Here is a 17,590-nt window from a genome sequence, read left to right on the forward strand (position 1 = left end):
GCTAGGAGACCCCTTATCCCCTTTCCTACCGCTACCCGACTCCGAAGAAGAAGAAGACATTTTTCTTACTTTTGAAGGTGAAGAAAGTCTGAAGAAGTTCTTGAAAGCGGAGAGAGAATTTTCGCAAAGGAGATAGAGTGCAGAAGAAGCAGTCGCAAAAGTGCTTCAATGATGAAGAAGGGAGGTATTTATCAGATTCGGCGAAGATTTCAAAATCGTCGCACCGTTTCGAATCCCACCTTTTCAGGATTCAACGGCCGGATTTTACTGTCGCATTTAATGCAGCCACATGCAAGGCACGTCCCCTGACGTCAGCCTCCCCCGTACCTTTATCCAGAATGCCGAAGTGACTCACTTCGCCGAAGTGATTCACTTCGTCTTTCGGGGGGGGTAGTGATGGGGTGCGTACTAAACAAGCCCGACAGCAATGACGGCCCATCAGCCCAAAGCCCAAGGAAGAGTATGAGTTCGGCATTACCAAAGAGTTCGGCCTCAGCCTACAGCTCGGTAAAAGCCGACCAATCAAGCTCTGCGAGTTCGGCATTACCAAAGAGTTCGGCCTCAGCCTACAGCTCGGTAAAAGCCAACCAAGCTCTGCTCTCAGGTCGGCATCAAGCTCTACTCTCAGATCGGCAACCAAAGCAGTTCGGGCTCAGTTTTCGACCGAACAAGGAGTTAGTGGACCCATGCAGGATTTCCACAACTTCCAACACACCCACTACCACGTGGCGTCAACTCAGGCCACGATCTTAGGCCATGACCTACACGACCTCCACGACCTAGAGTGATGATGTAAGCCACGATCTTAGTTCAATGTATAAATAGAACTTAGATCTGATAGAAAGGGGTGAGAAGCTCTCTAGAGAAAAATCATATAGCAAGTCTGTGTTGTAAGCTGTAATTCGCAGATCAAGCAATACAAACCTGCCCCCATTTCTCCCCGTGGACGTAGATTTACCTCAGTAAATCGAACCACGTAAAATTCTGTGTGTGTCGTATCTGTATTTTCCTGCATTTACTCATCAACAATTCGCGGACTCATCACTGGGCATCAAGCTCTACTCTCAGATCGGCAACCAAAGCAGTTCGGCCTCAGTTTTCGACCGAACAAGGAGTTAGTGGACCCATGCAGGATTTCCACAACTTCCAACACACCCACTACCACGTGGCGTCAACTCAGGCCACGATCTTAGGCCATGACCTACACGACCTCCACGACCTAGAGTGATGATGTAAGCCACGATCTTAGTTCAATGTATAAATAGAACTTAGATCTGATAGAAAGGGGTGAGAAGCTCTCTAGAGAAAAATACCATATAGCAAGTCTGTGTTGTAAGCTGTAATTCCAGATCAAGCAATACAAACCTGCCCCCATTTCTCCCCGTGGACGTAGATTTACCTCAGTAAATCGAACCACGTAAAATTCTGTGTGTCGTGATCTGTATTTTCCTGCATTTACTAACATCAACAATTCGCGGACTCATCAATCCCCATTAAAATCTTCCTGATCATCTGCAATATTTTTAGCTGACACCACCGCTGATTCACTGCAGTGTAGCAAAAAAATTGACTTCATTGTGTCTATATCTCCAACAATTGATGGGATCTCTTTTAATTGATCCACAGAAGTTAGACAAAGCTTTTGGAGAACTGGAAAGTGTGTTTTGTCTGACACAATCCAATCTTCTAAATTTTGACACCACGCCAATTTGAGACCCTAGAGACTTTGGAATTGACCTTCAATTGTTTCCCACGTGCCAGTTTTGAAGAAACCAAATTTCTCAAGATTGGGCAATGAACCTATTTTTGGCATTATTTCTTCCAATTCCAATTCAGAAGAAGGATAAACATGCAACATCTTCAAGGAGTGTGGGAACCTAATCATCTGCCAATACTCATCACATTCGTTATAGTGGAACAATGAAAGTTTTCTAATTTACTCAAACACTGAAGATAGCTGAGACATTTTTCACCCTCCATTTGTTTCACATTGTATCTTACATGCAATTCTTCACATTGGGAATTCTTTTAACCACCTCATTCAAAATCAAATTCTGGACTCGTTTGAGTGTCTGCAAATTCTTCATGATAACAATGTCATTATCGCCACTAGGAGGATCTGGAGAATTAATCCTTTCTCCTGAGACTCGAGATGTCGAAGTTGATGCAATTTCCAAATTTCAGCCGGTACAGTAAGAACATCCAAACAATAAATAATTAATGTTTGTAGATTCCAAAGTAGATCAACCAAAGAAGTGAATTTGGACTTGTCATTAACTCTCACAGCAAGGTTCCGTGAGTTCACCAGTTCGAACATTCTCTAGGAAATATGAAGCATGTGCTTTGAATGTCCTCAACAATCTAAGACCGTGAGGCAGTTGAACCTCTCCACCCCCCTTGATAATCACATGTTATGAAACGAGCATGTGGCAAAGATCTTATGACTTTACTTATTAACGACCCTCCGTTGTAAGAACAATCTGATGTTTGCTATTTATGTGTAGAAGATAATTTCTTAAGATATGGTAAAACCTTTCCTTTTCAGCTTCTTTCAAACACAAATCCCTCAACGAATCATGAATCTTGCAACTTTGTATCTCCCCACTAATCCCAATCTCATGAATCAAAACAAGATTTCTATCAACGAGCTCCTTCAAACACACTTTGCCTATCTCTCCCAGCTTTCCCAATTATCGGTTTTAGAAATCCTTCAGCAACCCATAGTCTAACGAGCACTGATCTATGAATCGCCTGATCTTCATTAAAAACTCCAAGATAGAGAAAGCATGGTTTTAAATGAACCGGCAATTGCTTATAGCTCATGTGTAATATTCTATAACACTGTTCATCATCCTTTGAATTCACTATTGAACTCAAGTTTTCCTCTATGGACTCCCAAAACTCTCTTGTATGATTGGATTAGGCCAAAAGTCCTCCAATCACAACAATCGACAATGGAAGTACTTTGCAACCTTTTCATATTCTCTTTCCAATTTCCACCAACTCAGGTGGGAACCTTTCTCTCCAAACACAGAGTTGGAGAGAAGCTCCCAACTATCAACCTCATTGTTAAGACTCATCTCAAGGTTCTTAGAGCTGGATAAATCAGAACCCAAGTTTGATAGCCTAGTTGTCACCACTATTCTGCTACCATTTTTGTTATCCGGTAAAAACCTCCTAATCCCATCCCACGCCCCGATACTCCACATATCATCAAGTACAATCAAGTATCTTATTCCACATAGGTGTTTATACAAGATTTCCCCTAAGGCAGCCACACCCAAATTTTGACTAACATTTAGATTTAAGTGATGAATAATGTGTATTTCTTGAATGCTATACTCTTGAGAAATGGTAGCCCAAGCACATTTATCAAAATGCTCTTCAATAAGACGATCTTGATAAATGTTCAGAGAAAGAGTGGTCTTACCAGATCCGCCCATTCCTACAATCGGAATGATCTGTAGATCACGACGATCAGAAGTGAGCTTATCCTTCATTTCAAGCAAGAGATCATCAGCACCCACCATGCTACTCTGATTCTTTGCAGTGGGAAAAGACTTTAAGGAAGGTGAAGGCGTTGACTTGGTGTGCAGCTGATGTTGGACGCCCAAAGTCTGTTTGATTTCCATGGATTCTTTCTCGATCAGATCCATATCTCCGATCACCTTCTCTAGAGCTTCGTACAAGGAGTCGGGGCTGGTCTTTCCTCCATCAGTTTTGATCTGATCCACGATATGTGATTGATTATGTCTTCGCTGCATAAGCTTCATCTGCAATGCGAATCTCCAATGGATCGGCTTCTTTGCTGTAGTCAAGATGGGGATTATAGATTTCGAGAAAATTTTCAAGGAAAGTGACCTTTTCGGTGAGTGGGACTGCCTGTTTAGGGTGGATAGAAATGGAGGGGATGGATGTTTTTGAAGGGTATCTATGATATGCATAAGAGAAACCAAAGCTGCATAAGCTGCCATGATTATGAATCTTGTGTTATCAGTCTATAGCAGAAGTTGAATGAAAATGAGATGGTGATTCTGAATTGTCAAAAGGGGGGAAGTTGTAGAATTAATTAAATGAGGCATCTTGGAACTTTGACACCTTCTTACCTCTATCATTTAATCTCCCCTCAGAAATGAAGTGCTCAATTAAATGGAAGATAAACAAATGACTACACAGGCTTCTCCAAGATCAGTCAATATATAAAATTGCAAATTTAATTATATAAACATAAAATTAGTTCGTCGAATTTAACTGAATGACAAATTGAAACTACTGTACTACCATTTGTTCATCTTCAAATCTGCATCAGCTTTCGATTCGTTGACTGGATGAGTTGAAGAGTAAAAAAGGTTCTTGAATTTTTTAACCTGCAAATCATGACGATGAATTTGATGATTTAGGGCTACAAATTTGGGGAATAGGATTAGGAAATTGAATTTTGTTTCGGTTATTTTTTTACTTGAAAAATCAAAACATTTCTTTTAGACATCCCATCACATGAGTCATGACAATTACAAATCCGTACTATTTATATAAATAGAATATAGAATAGAATAGAATAATAGAATAGAATATAACTAAATTATAATGGGATAAAGGAAACACTAGTATATTTGGATGAACTTGAACCAAAATAAAATAAACTTATAATGGGATAAAGGGAAAACTAGTATATTTGCCAATGAGGCTATTAATTGAAACTGCATTCTACTAATTAATAACAAAGTATTAATTCGCTGTCATATTTCATCCCATTGAAATCACTATCCACCAATACTTACTAATAGTAGCTCCTGTCATAGAGCACAACAAATATGACTAGTTTACGCCAACCACTATTTTTTAATAAACAAGAAAAATGAAAAGAAAATACCCCATCTCTTTATCATTCTTAAATAAATTAGAGTACTATTTATTTTTTGTGCACGTGGAGCATAGTCCAACCCAACCTCCTTTTGCTATCAAAGCCTAACATATGTCGAAAATGAAAGGTTGAAAGTACATACACCAACCAGCCAAACAATATAGTCAATTTTCTACTTTTTTGTCACTTTTTATAGAAATTATTTATCACACAGAAAAACTGAACTACACGATTTTTCATATTTATTCATAAATTAGCATTTTCTTTAGCTCAATTATAAGAAATTCCAAAAATTCACTAAAAATCCAATCTTGACGTTCAAAAAAATATACGCATATCAAAATTTCTCTGTAATTTTTTCATGAAAAGGGGAGCATAATCCGAGAAAGTTAAAACAAGAGAGATAAACTCAAATGATCGTTGGTTAAATGGAATAAAAGGTTTGGATTTTGCATTCACAAATTTGCTTCCATCACCCAGCCACGTAGACTTCTAAGCGGGCACGCCTCTTCTTCCTCATCTTATACCGTACAAATCCATATCCCACTGTAAGTTCATGCTCCATTTTTCTCTCGCTCAATGTCTGAATTGAGTACTACTTCTCCTGCTTACGGTACAACCACCTCTATGCGTCGCGAATGCCCCTTTTTTAGCACTCTATTTTCCCCCCAATTTTTTGAGGATTTGTCTGTGTAGTTTCGAGTTTTGCAGAAATGAGCTTCGCGAAGAGGGAATACGAGTTCCTGAAGGAAATCGGGCTCGGGCCGCGGAATTCGGGCTGTTATGTCAATGGGGTTGGCAAGGGAACGGGCCCGTGGTTTCTTCTGTGAATCCTGCTGATAATAAGGTGTTTTGAGCTGATTCTATTTTTGAATTTCGATGTTTTTGTTTGTTTTGAGAAGTTTTGGAAGTGTTGAAGTTAGTGTTTTGGTGATTGGCTGATCAGAACTGACGGATCATGTTTTGCACCAAATTGATCGATTGAATTAGAATTGGGGGAAATGCACCACTACATGAACTTATATGATCTTAATTTGGACTGTGATTATTTTCTAAACTCAATCAATTGTTCATTTTATTGAGATTTATGCTACTTTTTGCTAAGTTGCAAGATTTTGAGACTCTTTTACTACAAATTTAGAATACACTTTCATCATGTGGTGTGATGTGATGGAATGATTTCTAATCGAGTGTGAACCGTTTCTTGGTTTTAGCCGATTGCTGAAGTTTCTGAAGCATCCATTCAAGACTATGAGGAAGGAATGGAGGCATGTGCTGATGCTACAAAGATATGGATGCAGGTTCTGTTTTGATTTCTTTCATTATGATGCAAAAGATTTTTCGATGTATTTAGTAAGCTTAGAAATGGGTAGAGGATTATTATATGTGATATGATGTCTCGTCTTGTTTCAGATTCCAGCACCGAAGAGAGGTGAAATCGTAAGGCAAATTGGTGATGCGCTGAGAACCAAACTCCATCACCTCGGCCGGCTTGTATCCCTTGAAATGGGAAAAATACTTGCTGAAGGAATCGGGGAGGTTCAGGTTTGTGTTTAAATTTGGGAAGTGAAATGTACTTGTGTGGTTAACTTTATACTATATTCTTATTCGTGTCATATGCATTGATGGGATCTTGCTTTCTGTTAACTTCGATGAAATATTAAGATAAAGTTCAGCTTATTCTCTTTTTTTTCGGGGAAATATTAATGCAGGAAATAATTGATATGTGTGATTTTGCTGTGGGATTAAGCCGTCAGCTGAATGGATCCGTTATTCCTTCTGAACGTAAGCTTGACAACATTGCGATCCTCTGAGTTTTCATCACATATAATTGATGTTATGTCTCGGTGAACTATAGATATCATATATTTTGGTCTTTCAAGTATTGTAGTGAATCATGTAGATATGCTTATACGCTTATGTAATTGAAAAATGACTAATTTCTTTACTGTTTTCAACCTGTTGCCATCTTAACAGGACCTAATCACATGATGTTGGAGGTAAGCAAGAGCTATAATTTTCTTGGTAGCTTATGGTTTATGTTTATGGTAATCCATCCTTATATCTGATATATGCATCCTATCTCCGACAAACAGATGTGGAATCCCTTAGGGATAGTTGGTGTTATTACAGCCTTCAACTTCCCTTGTGCTGTTCTTGGTGAGTATTTTGAGCAAGAATTTTGAGTTTCGGTACTATGCGTTAGGATAGCCGAAGCTTAAAATCTTTTTCCATGTTATCTTTTGTTGTGTAATTGTAGGATGGAATGCGTGCATAGCTCTAGTTTGTGGAAATTCTGTTGTGTGGTGAGTCGCTCTCTGATACAAGTCTATAACGGATGTTGCAATTTATTTGTGTTAGTGACAACCATAATTATCAGTAGTTTTGCATTTATGAATTTCGATGATTGTATAACAATTTCAGGAAAGGTGCTCCAACCACACCTCTCATTACCATAGCTATGACGAAGATAATCGCTGGAGTATTCGAGAAAAACAATTTACCTGGAGCAATCTTCACAGCATTCTGTGGCAGTGCTGAAATTGGCCAAGCTATAGCAAAAGATCCACGTGTTCCCCTAGTTTCGTTCACCGGGAGTTCAAAGGTACTAGTTTACATGCTCACTGCTAACCCAAACCGAGTCTAGAATATTTCCATTTTCCGAAGTCGTAAGAGTTTGAATGGTGATATCTCTAGGTGGGTCTAATGGTTCAACAGACTGTGAATCAAAGGTACGGCAAGTGCCTGCTCGAACTAAGTGGCAATAATGCCATAATAGTCATGGATGATGCCGACATTGAACTTGCTGTTCGCTCTGTTCTGTTCGCTGCTGTTGGTACTGCTGGTCAGCGATGCACAACTTGCCGTAGATTGGTATGTTAAAAAATTTGGCAGTCTTCTCTGCGGAAGAGATAGTCGACGTTTCATGCATAACTTGTTTTCCTCATTCTGAAAAAGCAGCTTCTTCACGAGAGTGTTTATGAGAAAGTACTTGACCGGTTATGTGATGTCTACAAGCAAGTCAAAGTCGGAAGTCCATTAGAGAAAGGTACCTTACTTGGGCCGCTGCACACTCCTGTTTCGAGGGAAAATTTTGTGAAGGGAATCGAGAAAATCAAATCTCAGGTTCGTGCTGAACCTTTCTCAGTTGTGGTCCTACTCATTTAAGAGGCACACTCCGGTGCATTCGCCCTAATAAAATCATTTAAATTCTGAATTCGAGATTAATAAATTCTAATTGTCAACAGTTGTTTTTGACATGTGTTATCATGTTGAAATGCAGGGAGGAAAGATTATCTGTGGTGGCGGTGTGGTAGAGTCTGAAGGAAATTTCGTGCAGCCTACGATAGTTGAAATTTCTTCGTGTGCTGAGGTTGTTAAGGAAGAGTTGTTTGCTCCTGTTCTCCATGTGATGAAGTTTCAGGTATGCCTACTTTTCAGCTGTCCGAATATCTCCAGTTCGCTTCGTGTAATGGATGGTTTCAAGCGACTAAATTTTTTTGGCAGACTCTGAAGGAAGCAATCGAAATAAACAATTCCGTGCCTCAAGGTCTAAGTAGTTCCATCTTCACTCGCAGACCTGAAATTATATTCAAATGGATCGGTGAGTGATGAGACACTCTTCCTCTCTGTTCTCTGGTAAAATCACGACTTTTTCGAGATATTGACTGAACTCATATCTTGATACAGTCCCCAAGGAAGTGACTGTGGTATTGTAAATGTAAACATCCCAACAAACGGCGCTGAAATTGGCGGTGCTTTTGGTGGTGAGAAAGCAACTGGAGGCGGACGTGAAGCTGGAAGCGATTCTTGGAAACAATACATGAGGCGCTCAACTTGGTAAAAATCGGATTATGTTGTTTTGAAATAGTTATCTTTGTATTGTCATCTCATGCCAAAATTCCTATCGAGAATCCTGCAGCACGGTCCAAAGCTCGTTTGATCCTTCAGATTTCGTTTCTGAGTCCTGACTATGTTCATATTGCTTTGTATATATGCAGCACCATCAACTACGGAAGTGAGCTGCCTCTGGCTCAAGGAATCAACTTCGGGTAGTGAACAACAACGACCAAGCTCGATTCAGCCGGTATGCTTTGTTGTCGAAATGCTGGTTCCGTACCTGAAACTATGGCAAGAATCTGAATGATCAGAGAAGACTTCTAGCTAAGGAGCTATTCTATGGCTCTCTCTCTCTGTCTAAGAATGTTTTCAACTATTTATGAAATAAAGCATAGTTTTCAACTTACTGTTGTATATGAACTGAAAGACTTGAAATTTAATCTGCATATCGTATTAAAGGGTTTGAAATAATAACTCCTGCATCCTCTATTGCATCCTTTTGTTGTTCACCGGTACGTTTTACGATGACGATATGCAAGCCGGATCCTCTATTACGATTATTGTCATCTGAAGCAGGAGGCCGGATCGAGGTGGGTCTAGAAAAATTGACGGCCCAATCGCCGGCCGTGAAAACTCCATTAAATTCGGCATATAGAGAAATGATGTAGGTCATACACGAACAAATAAAATAAAATACGAGATCGAAACACTACTTACCAATAAAGTCAAATGCCGTTGAAAGATGGATATAGGCAGTGGCACAATTTGTGGATTCACACTTTCGATATACTTAAATGGAATAGATGGATTAAATTAGCTACCAGACTGTCATTATCTCCAGATTGATGATTATATGTTTGAAAAAGTATACTTAACAAATTAAAAAGTATTCGATCTCATCCCTTCTCTCTTCAAAAAGTTGTTCACCAAATCTACTGTAATTGAATAAAAATATTACAATACCATAGAAAAGTGACATCTATGATTGGTTTTTATTAGTCGTTAAATTAACCTCTTTTGCATAAATTGGCTCATTATTTTTGTCATTTTGCTCTCGTTTGTGAGTTGAGTGATTACTTAGTTTGTCAAAAGATTAAATTTTAAATTATATGTTTAGGAAGAATAAAGGAGATTATACTAATGGCACGTATTAGTCAGTATCGTTACCTAATTTACATTTTGATGCTTTAATATTTATATACTACTACTATTATAGTTTGAATTTTCTTTGAAAAATAAATAGTCACCATAACCACTATTCAACACCTAGCCACTCAATTTATACTAACAAAATAGGTGTTGGTAAAATGACAAACCTGTCCTTTAGGTGATGTCATGGTAAAGAGAGTGAATTTTTTTCTCATCAAAAGAGAGTGACAATTTTTTAGGTGATGTCTTGGCAAAGAGAGTGACAATTTTTACCATAGAGTTTAAGTTCTATAATCACTCGAATGTAGTCCATCCATATATAAGTTCGAGTTAAGTCAATCACGAAAATATATAAGTTCAATTATATATATATATAAAATCACTACCAGATAAATTTCGTCAAGTCCCAATATAAATTTGAGTTCGTGTTATCATAAAAATCAGACCTCGATAAATCTGGACGAGGCGACTCTCTTGCACTTGCACCCACCACCATCAACAGTTATTGGCATTATTAGTTCATAGTCTAAAATAGAAAAGCAAGGTGTATTCAAAAGTGGAAGGGGCTCGAGGAAAAGAAGCACAATAGCAATTATTGGGATGGGTCGTTACAAATAGGTAAAATATTATTGATGTTTGTTGTAAAGAAATTAAAAAATTCATGATTGATTGTAAGTTGGGAGTTGGCCCCAATTTAACTTTATTATATATGCCAAGTCAAGCTGACAGTCGGTCATATATCATCCATTACACATTACACTTTACACGTTACAAATAGGTAAAAAATATGATTGATGTTTCTATTCTTTCGGGGATGAAAAATGGCAGAATGGTGTAGTCTGATTTAAGAAAAACTTAAAATGTTTAAAATTCACAAGATTTGAGTAATATTTTTCTTGTTGCTTTATGAGTTTATTAAACAATATTACTATGAAATCATATTATGAGTGTCCACATGAGGTCTTTTTAGTAGATATATAAAAATTCGTCATTTTAATTAATGTCCAAATACCATATAATTGTTCTATTTTAATAATTTACTAAATTTTTAAAATATTGTGTGAAACATCTATGATCATTTTGCATCGCTGTTCATTACACGGTCGAATTATAATATATAGTATGTAGCATATATAAAGAAATTACACAATCAAATTTGTGTAAGCCAATGATTGTCCAAAACTGAATAATAGCAAGTGATCATATTTTGAAAATTTGGGAAACTGATAGAATTTCATATACTCCTACTACTTTTTAGGGCAACAAAAAATGAAGGTGACAAAACGAAAACATCTATTACCATATAGGTTCTGAAATAGACTACACAACACATGATTGTCAAGAACCCTAAATTATTGCATCAATTTGTCCAAAGTTACTTCAAAAGAGAGATTCAAGAAGCCAAGATGCCATAATCAAATAGTTTATGGCTATGAAGAGCACCAACTTTTGAAATAAAGCACAAACACATTATTAAAGAGACAAGGATCTTTCTACGTTGATGTCCCCAACTTAATATAAGTACTATCTTATGATAGTCGACTCAGTATTACATTAGTTTGAAGTTATCTGAAATTAAATTTTTTAAAAATAATTCTATCATAGAAATTAAAAAAAACGTTTAAACACATGATACCATCCATGACCAAGTATGTCTAAGGGTGTCCACTATAGGGGGCGGACAGCCCCTCCCACCGCCGCCCCCCTTCTCGAACCGCCGCGCCGCCGCGTCAGCCGCGGCTACTGCAATAGACAGCCGCGGCTATAGCCCCACTCCTTCTCTCTCTGCCACCCTCAGCCGCGTCGCCCCGCACGCGGCGATTCCGCTTCCGCCGTCCCTCCCGTCACCCGCCGCGTCCACCCCCGCGGCGGACACCCTTCCCACTATAAGCCGCCCCGCTTCCGCCCCGCCATCGCCGCTCGCGGCTATAGCCGCGTCCACGTTATAGTGGACGCTCTAACAATCCTACTTCTTTAGAGCTTCCATTAGCACAACAGAGGTAGCACAAACTGAACAACGACTACCTTTCATCAATTTGCTTAGCATCTTTTTCTTATGATTTACTAAGACATTTCAATTTCAATTTCAATTTCAACCATTACTTCAAATTGAAACTCATAATCAATCCTAATCATCTCAATTGAGAAGAAAAAAAAACACATGCAAAAACTCCAACCATTATACAAGCAATATTAATCAACATTTACCAACCATTATTTCATTTAATTTCATTCCATAACATCATTCTATTCAAACACTAAGTAATGTCCAAGATCAAGCCCTTCACATTTTTTTCCCTACTTTTCTTTTCCAACTTTACCACAATACCCTCGTCCTCATTCGCAACCCTCATCCAACCCGCAATACACCGGGGCATCCACTAGGGTCAAACTCAGCATACAACTCTCCGACCGCGTAAACACACCACCAACGCCTTCTAAGTCGAGCCCCCGACTCTTATTAGTCGGGCTACACGGCATTGACCTCAGCGCCTTCGGGCTCTCGAGGCCCCTCATCATGACCCGCCTCATCGCCCGGATCAAGTGCACGGTCGGGTCCTCCGGGGGCCCGGCAGCCCGAAACTTGCTGCAGAAGCTGATATGCCGGGCCACCGCCTCGTCCGGGCTTATCAGCTTCTGACACCTCACGATTTCGTCCTTCACCGCCTCCGCACATAGCCCGCATATCCATTTCCCGCCATACCTGAAAGCCCGAATAACGGTTATTTAACAGAATTTTGGACTTCTTTTCTCATCAAATTTAACAAATTTTCTTTAACTATTTTACCTTTCGCGAATTGTCTCGATGTATGAAAGGGTGCATTCCTCAGTAAGCCGCAGCAATCGCATTTCGCGAAATCAACCTCGTTTTGGCCCGAAATCGCGTTTGCGGGCCCTTCCGGCCCGGAACCCAACACCATCGAATCATTAAATACACTCGTAGACATCTCTAAAAAAAGGCAAATTCACAATCAAAATCAAAACTTTCGAACTGGGCAATTCATGAAATCGGAAGTCAAGAGAGGGGGAGAGAGATTACCAGCTGAATAAGATCAAGATTGAATAGATAAAAATTGGATCTTTTTTTGATGGTTTTGTTCTATCGCTCTTTCTCCCACTCGACTTCTTCTTCTTCGGGGATGAAGAATGTATACATGAAAGACATGTCAGAAAAGGCCTAATTCGATCGATGAGAGAGAATTCAAGAAATTTCCCTTTTTCTCTCTAGTTGAAGTAAGAATCTCTCAATCAATCAATGGAGCTTTAGAAGGTGTAAAGATGTTATCAAATAATCCTGCTATGGCTTTTTTTGGGAGAGAGAATTGAGAGAGAGAGCTGTGTGTGTGACTTTGTGTGTAGAGAAAGAGAGAGAGAGTACAAGAGAAAGAGTTAATTTGTGCGTTTTATTGTGGAAAAGAAGGTCAATGATTGGCTGTTAGGGGTGGTGGGGGTGGGGTTGACACGTCAGCATTAGAAAATATAGTGTGTGTGTGTGTGTGTGAATTCTGGTCTTATCTCAGTGGATTTGCCAGCAATGCATTATCTGTGTTTGGAGAGCTGTCCAATTCTTGCTATTCACTCGTGAATACTATTTGGAAATTTCCATTATGTGCTGACGAATAGGAGACAGCCACATGGCGCGAAATATTTTCTCCAAAAATAAATTTGTGCGAAATATGGAACTAAATTTGATTGTATTAATCAGTTATTATCATTGTATTAATGGTCATAATTGTGGTAATTGTAGGGCTGACAAAATATACGAAATACCGAAATACCGTACTTATCGTACCGAAAAATACCAAAAATACCGCATTTTCGGTATACCGCATTTTTCGGTACGGTATGATACCTTACCGTTAGATTAAGGTACGTCAAAGGTATGAATTTTGCATATACCGCGGTATACCGCAATTGCGGTATATACCGTTAATAATTATATATATTTAATATATTTATTATTTATAAAATTATAATATTTAATATATTTATTATTTATAAATCAAACCAGTATGATTTGCGGTATACCGCGGTATACTGCAACACGGTACGGTATACCGCAATGTCGGTAAGGTAAAGGTTTTCAAATATTGACATACCGAATTTTTCGGTATACCGCATTGGTATAGGTATGACATTTTCTCATACCGCAATTTGCGGTACGGTATGCGGTATGACATTTTCGGTGTGGTATACCGTACCGTGCCACCCTAGGTAATTGTACCTTCTTCGAAATTTGGTGATTTAGTTGGATTTTTATTTATTATCATATTTAATAAAAGAAGAGGTGAGGGGAGAAAGTTTCTTATGTGTTTTTAATTGGATGGACCAATTAATTGAAGAATAATCTGAGGAGATTCCTCGGATTTAAATTAATTGATAGGCTAAGTATTGAAGTAATAGACCAGAGAAATTGGGGCTGTCGATTTCAATTAATTGGTATATTGTTATTTTTAATGAAGAGGAAAAAATGATATTGAAAGAAGCTCCTATGAATTCATTCGTTTATCCCTTTGAAAATAATGTATTAAAAATAAAATGTCGGCTTGTTTTTGTAGTTTATTGTTTTCCTTTATCAGTTGGCATCTCTTCAAATGTGTAAATGTAAAGTCTATTTTGTTTTTCGATCTTATTTTTGTTCACATCACTTTCAGAGCTATGCATATATGCTTATTATATGTATATGAGTATTACATATTTATAAAGTAAATAAATCTAACAGAAGAAGACGAAAATAACTTTCAACCATTCAAGTTACTTGGTCGTGGGCAAGAAGTAAAAATAAAAATACATAGTAGAAAACGGGAAAAAATGAAAAATAAAATAAAGAAAGCACAACATTTAGGTCTCACTTGAATAACTAAGCTTTGCAACATTAATAAATATTTATATTTAATTATCATTTTTCAAGTAAAGTTGCCGGGTACCCTTAAACTCTATATATTTATAACATTTATATTTATATATTCTGAACTTCTTTCGATTGTTAAATTTTTTATTCGAGCGTTTTGAATTGCATAAAAGAAACCAGTATTTTAGTAATTCGACCTAAAAATTATGAAATTTAAATTCATTACCTCACATTTAAGTATTTGGTCATCCATATATTATCCTTACATTAATAGAAATCCATTTATGTAAATTCAAAACATTCAAGTTTATTTGGAACTCGAAATTACATTTGGTACAAAATTCAAACAATGTCGAACTAAAATCATACTCTATAAATTAGTTTTACGCATTTTGTTGCTTCACGAAAGGTACACTGAAAATGATGAATCACGAATATTAATTAATTAATATGCCCGTAACGGAGGGACAGATCTTATTGCAATGAGTCTGGGTTCAAATCCGCTGCTGTCGTGTAGTTACTTCCATCTCTCAGGCACAAGTGTGAGATCTTGGGAGATGGACTTCTAGCAGTCAGTGGATTAAGGCCTCTCCCTTAACGGGCTACTGTGTATCCTGATTTAACCCCTCACCTGATGTCGGGCCGGAGTGTGGGGGCCGCCAAGACGACTGAATCACTTTTGCGGCAACGAATATTAATTAATATATGTTCATAGTATGAGCCAATGAGCTAAGAATGAATGTAAATAAAATAAATTTCAAGATTTAAAAAGGGAAATTTCTCAATGCCCCACTACCATTATAAGTATAATTAGTCATATTCATATGAAAATGAAATAAAATGAGAAAGACAATTTTCATGCACTTGTGAATATATGTGAATTTTCCAAAGCCACGTCGGCATTTATAGATGTCACAAAGCAAACCAAATTTTCTTCACATGGCTGTCCCCATTTAAATGCACTCTCACGTTTTTTTTGTTTTTTGTTTTATTGATTGTTTCTTCTACATATACACTTTTGTTATCCAAGATAATATTCTTGGATTTTTATCAAAAGGGATTGTACATTTTTATGACTTTTTGTAATTTTTTTGTGTGATGATTGTTTGAAAAGCTCATATTTTCAATTGGTTTGATTATGTTGTACTCCGTGGATCCCAAGTTATTTGAATCGTATTCTATTTTGGGTTGATCCAAATTACTTGAGTCATTTCTCTTTTTGGCTAAAAACAAAACATCATACTTACTTTATTCTTTCTTTTTATTTATCTTCTCTCATCTCTCTTACTTTATTCTCTCTTCTACTTTATTTAATTCACTAAACACAACTTTCTTAAATCACGTACCGAAAAAAAACGCTCCAAGTAACGTGGGACGGAGGGAGTATACCATTTTATCTGGTGGATAAAATTAGCGAAAATGTTAAAACTTTCATTGCTTATCAATTTCTATTTTTTTCTATAATAGTTTTAAATAAAATGTTTGTTTTTCTCCATATGCAATTTCATTGTTGTTTCGAGTATATTTTATTTTATTTTATTTTTTATTGAGTATTTTTCCTTCATAGTAGTACATTTTTGTTTTCCAAGATAATATTCTTGGATTTTTTTTTATCAAAATAGCGGCATTTTTATGCACTCTATATAACTTTTTTAAATTGTGGTTGTAGTATTATTTAAAATATAAATCTGTAACAAAAAAAGGCTAAGAGGGACCCGACCAAAATGTCATGGAAATTTGTATCTTTCCCATTATCTTTTTATTTTTGCTTTCCCATCATCTTTATATATATCACTACTTTTTGTCCCTCTACATTTGTCCTAAATTATATTCCCCTCCCCCGTCCCATGAAAATAAGAATATTTTTTTTTTCATCCGTCCCATAAAAATATTATATTTTTATTTATAAAAAGTTGTATTAAACCCATTACTCATACATGTTAATTTATTAAATACTAATAATAATGTGAGTCTTTATCTACTAACACTACTTTAACTATCGTTCTCATCATCTTTATTAAGTACTTTACCAATTATATATTAATTTTGTCATCCCAAATGTCTTTATTTTTTTTAAATCATCGGAGTATAACAATCATTAAATTCATATAATCAATCGCCACTCATAGCATAGGTACGTAGACACAAATGCAATTAATTAAAAAAAAATCAATCACGCTATGAAAATAATTACACATGAATACTTTTGTGACAAATGTTTGGTCGCTAGTCCTTCGAGCTAACTGATTAACACCACTATTTATTAGTATAAAAAAAAAATATATATAATATTTGCCCTAAGAAAAAGAGTGGACATATATACCTAAAAGGATTATCATCACACCCAAATAAATGTCCATTTCTTGTCGTCCCAAAATCATAATTAATACAAACACATAGACCTACAAACCACCTGCATTGTATCAAAACTAAGGTACAAAATTGCAGGTCATTACCTGTTTAATTTGTGGCACATATATTGGTATGTGACAATATTTATTACGTGTCGAATTGCCCTTATCTATAGTTCTTGATTGCCATTTTAATAGTTCTTGATTGCCATTTTAATTCAATGAATTTTTTGAACAACAACGTTTGGATATACTAGTAGTTTATCTTTTTCATGTTGAGTACAACGTCGAATAACGACTATAGTGTCCAATATTTGCCATTTTTAATTTAACGAATTTTTTGAACAGCGACGTTTGGATATACTAGTAGTTTATCTTTTTCATGTTGAGTACAACGTCGAATAACGACTATAGTGTCCAATATTTCAATAACATCTAAAAGTGTGGTGTTGTATTTTATTAGGGGTGAGCACTCGGGTTTCGGTACCGAATCAAAATCGAAAAATCGAATTTAGTTCAAAACCCAAACCGAAT

The 17,590-nt window shown here is 36.9% G+C and overlaps 1 protein-coding gene and 1 pseudogene across 1 annotated transcript; one reads left to right on the plus strand and one right to left on the minus strand.

Annotated features, from left to right (window-relative positions):
* The first annotated feature begins 5,257 nt into the window (after positions 1 to 5,257).
* Positions 5,258 to 9,186, plus strand: LOC121791037 (annotated as a pseudogene).
* Positions 9,187 to 12,160: 2,974 nt separating this feature from the next.
* On the minus strand, positions 12,161 to 13,224 carry LOC121791025. The gene is made up of 3 exons (XM_042189088.1): positions 12,894 to 13,224; positions 12,642 to 12,803; positions 12,161 to 12,557 (listed from the first exon to the last, which is right to left on the minus strand). Exons 2-3 carry the CDS (start codon positions 12,701 to 12,703, stop codon positions 12,191 to 12,193), a joined length of 429 nt encoding a protein of 142 aa, XP_042045022.1. The 5' UTR covers positions 12,704 to 12,803; positions 12,894 to 13,224; the 3' UTR covers positions 12,161 to 12,190.
* Between the last annotated feature and the right edge of the window lie 4,366 nt (positions 13,225 to 17,590).

The sequence above is a fragment of the Salvia splendens genome, unplaced genomic scaffold (assembly GCF_004379255.2).
Source record: "Salvia splendens isolate huo1 unplaced genomic scaffold, SspV2 ctg705, whole genome shotgun sequence".
NCBI lineage: Eukaryota > Viridiplantae > Streptophyta > Magnoliopsida > Lamiales > Lamiaceae > Salvia > Salvia splendens.